The sequence below is a fragment of the Sinocyclocheilus grahami genome, unplaced genomic scaffold (genome assembly GCF_001515645.1).
Source record: "Sinocyclocheilus grahami isolate Dianchi unplaced genomic scaffold, SAMN03320097.WGS_v1.1 scaffold5428.1, whole genome shotgun sequence".
Classification (NCBI taxonomy): Eukaryota; Metazoa; Chordata; class Actinopteri; order Cypriniformes; family Cyprinidae; genus Sinocyclocheilus; species Sinocyclocheilus grahami.
Genome location: NW_015510121.1, coordinates 545 through 2,522, shown reverse-complemented (window position 1 = coordinate 2,522; position 1,978 = coordinate 545). Strand labels below are relative to the sequence as shown.

Here is a 1,978-nt window from a genome sequence, read left to right as displayed (position 1 = left end):
GGATTTGAACAAACCCCAAAGTATTATGCTTTGGTGTGTAACCTAAACTGCACCGTTTGTGAAATGAAATTTGTGGAGGAGAGGTATGCTATTGCTATTATAAGCTAAACGATTTTCATTTGATAAATGATAAAATTGACTATTTTTATCCAGCAATTATTATACAGACAGGTAGGTTATTTTGACTTTAGCCATTCAAAACACTATACTATAGTGCAGGGCTGTCCAAACTCGTTCCTGGAGGGCCAGTGTCCTGCAGAGTTTAGCTCCAACTTGCCTCAACACACCTGCCTTTAAGTTTCTAGTATGTCTAGTAAGAGCTTGATTAGCTGGTTCAGGTGTGTTTAATTGGGGTTGGAGCTAAACTCTTCAGGACACCGACCCTCCAGGACCAAGCTTGGGCAGCCCTGCACTATAGTTTGATGTGAGCATCAGGTGCTGTTCACACAGAATTGCATTTAAAAATATGAAAACAACACAGAATAGGGGCATCAAGATGTATTTTATGTGATGTGCTTAGAAAAAAAAGTAAATAGCAGAAATAGCTGACAACTGTTGTTAATGTAAATGCAACTGGGGAAAAGCTTAAACCAGCCTAAGTTGTTTCACTAGACTTAGCTCACAGGTCCCAGGCAATCCCAGCTGGTTTTTAGCTGGGGGTGAGCTGATCTCCCAGCTTGACCAGCTAAAAAGTGACGACAACCTCTATAAAACCAGCCAAAATACCAGCAATGCACAATGTGTTTGTGCGAATTAGCTTACATTTTAAAAATCTACTCACTGTCACTGCTTTGTGGTAAACAAATGTATAATTGGACTGGACTCCAATTTAACTGCGTATCCTTCGTTTTAAAATATTTCAGAAGCTTTACAAGATATTAGCAAATACATAAAACACTATGAAGGCCTGTCTTATGACCGAGATCTCATAAAACAACAGCACCAACGCATCAGACGCGAGACGCATCCAAACAAACAAGAGCTTCATCTAAACTTCAACGCCTTTCAAAGGTACTTAGGATTTTTAAAACATCCACCATACTTAAATATGTACATATGAATTCTATTAAGGACTGATTTTGTTTTGGTAGGGAATTCCACCTACGTCTCAAGCCAGATGTAAATGGCTTCACAGAAGATTTCAAGGTCCAGTCAGAAGATGAAACTCAGATGGTGGATCTCTCGCACATATACTCAGGAGCAGTAGAAGGTAGGACATTTTGAAACACATTCATTGTTTTGAATGCCACACAATTCTTATCTATCATTAATATTACTAAGATGAAACTATTCATGTCTCAAGATGAGAGTGAATCCTCATGTCAAGGGTCTGTTCTCGAGGGTCAGTTTGAAGGCTCCATTACAACAGCCAATGGGACGTTCTACGTCGAGCCCATTGACAGATACACCACCTCCAACACTGACGACCATTCCATCATTTATCACGAGGATGATGTGGGTAAGTGATTATAATGTATTTCTTTCTTCACTGAGGTAAAGCTGTGAATTAGTCCTAACAAAATTGTGTTTACTGCAAAAATAATTTTCTTATTCCATATTTTTGCCATTTTTACAATAAAGACGAAAAATTCATAAACCATGATAAATTTAGGCCTATTGCAAGCAGAACTGTTCAATATAGCTAGCAGTTTAATATAATAATAAGACTTTCCCAACCCGATCTCATGAGACGTGTTTTATGAGTAGGTGATTTTGTATGAATTTGTACAATGTGATTTTTAGGAAAAAAAAAAAAATCATGAAGGTCCACCCATATAACTATAAGTGTATGAATTTGTACGATCTCTAATTGTTTTATTTGGAAAATAAGTTAAAAAATGATGTTTAACAAACTACTTTTTTGTAGTTTTAGCTTGAAAATGGGAATTTTATTTAATTAATTAATTTTATATTATTATTATTATTATTATTTATTTATTTACTTTTTTTAAGGAAACCTTTAGTTAAGTAGTTACCA

At 35.8% G+C, this 1,978-nt stretch overlaps 1 protein-coding gene across 1 annotated transcript in view; it reads left to right on the top strand.

Moving 5' to 3' along the window:
- Positions 1-1,459, top strand: part of LOC107577213 (disintegrin and metalloproteinase domain-containing protein 10-like) — a gene marked incomplete at its 3' end in the record, with an annotated part of 1,749 nt that extends 290 nt beyond the window's left edge. Inside the window, exons 2-4 of the mRNA XM_016263314.1 lie at positions 864-1,011; positions 1,092-1,210; positions 1,304-1,459. Coding sequence (XP_016118800.1) covers positions 864-1,011; positions 1,092-1,210; positions 1,304-1,459 — 423 coding nt within the window. The remainder of the gene's footprint in view (positions 1-863; positions 1,012-1,091; positions 1,211-1,303) is intronic.
- Between the last annotated feature and the right edge of the window lie 519 nt (positions 1,460-1,978).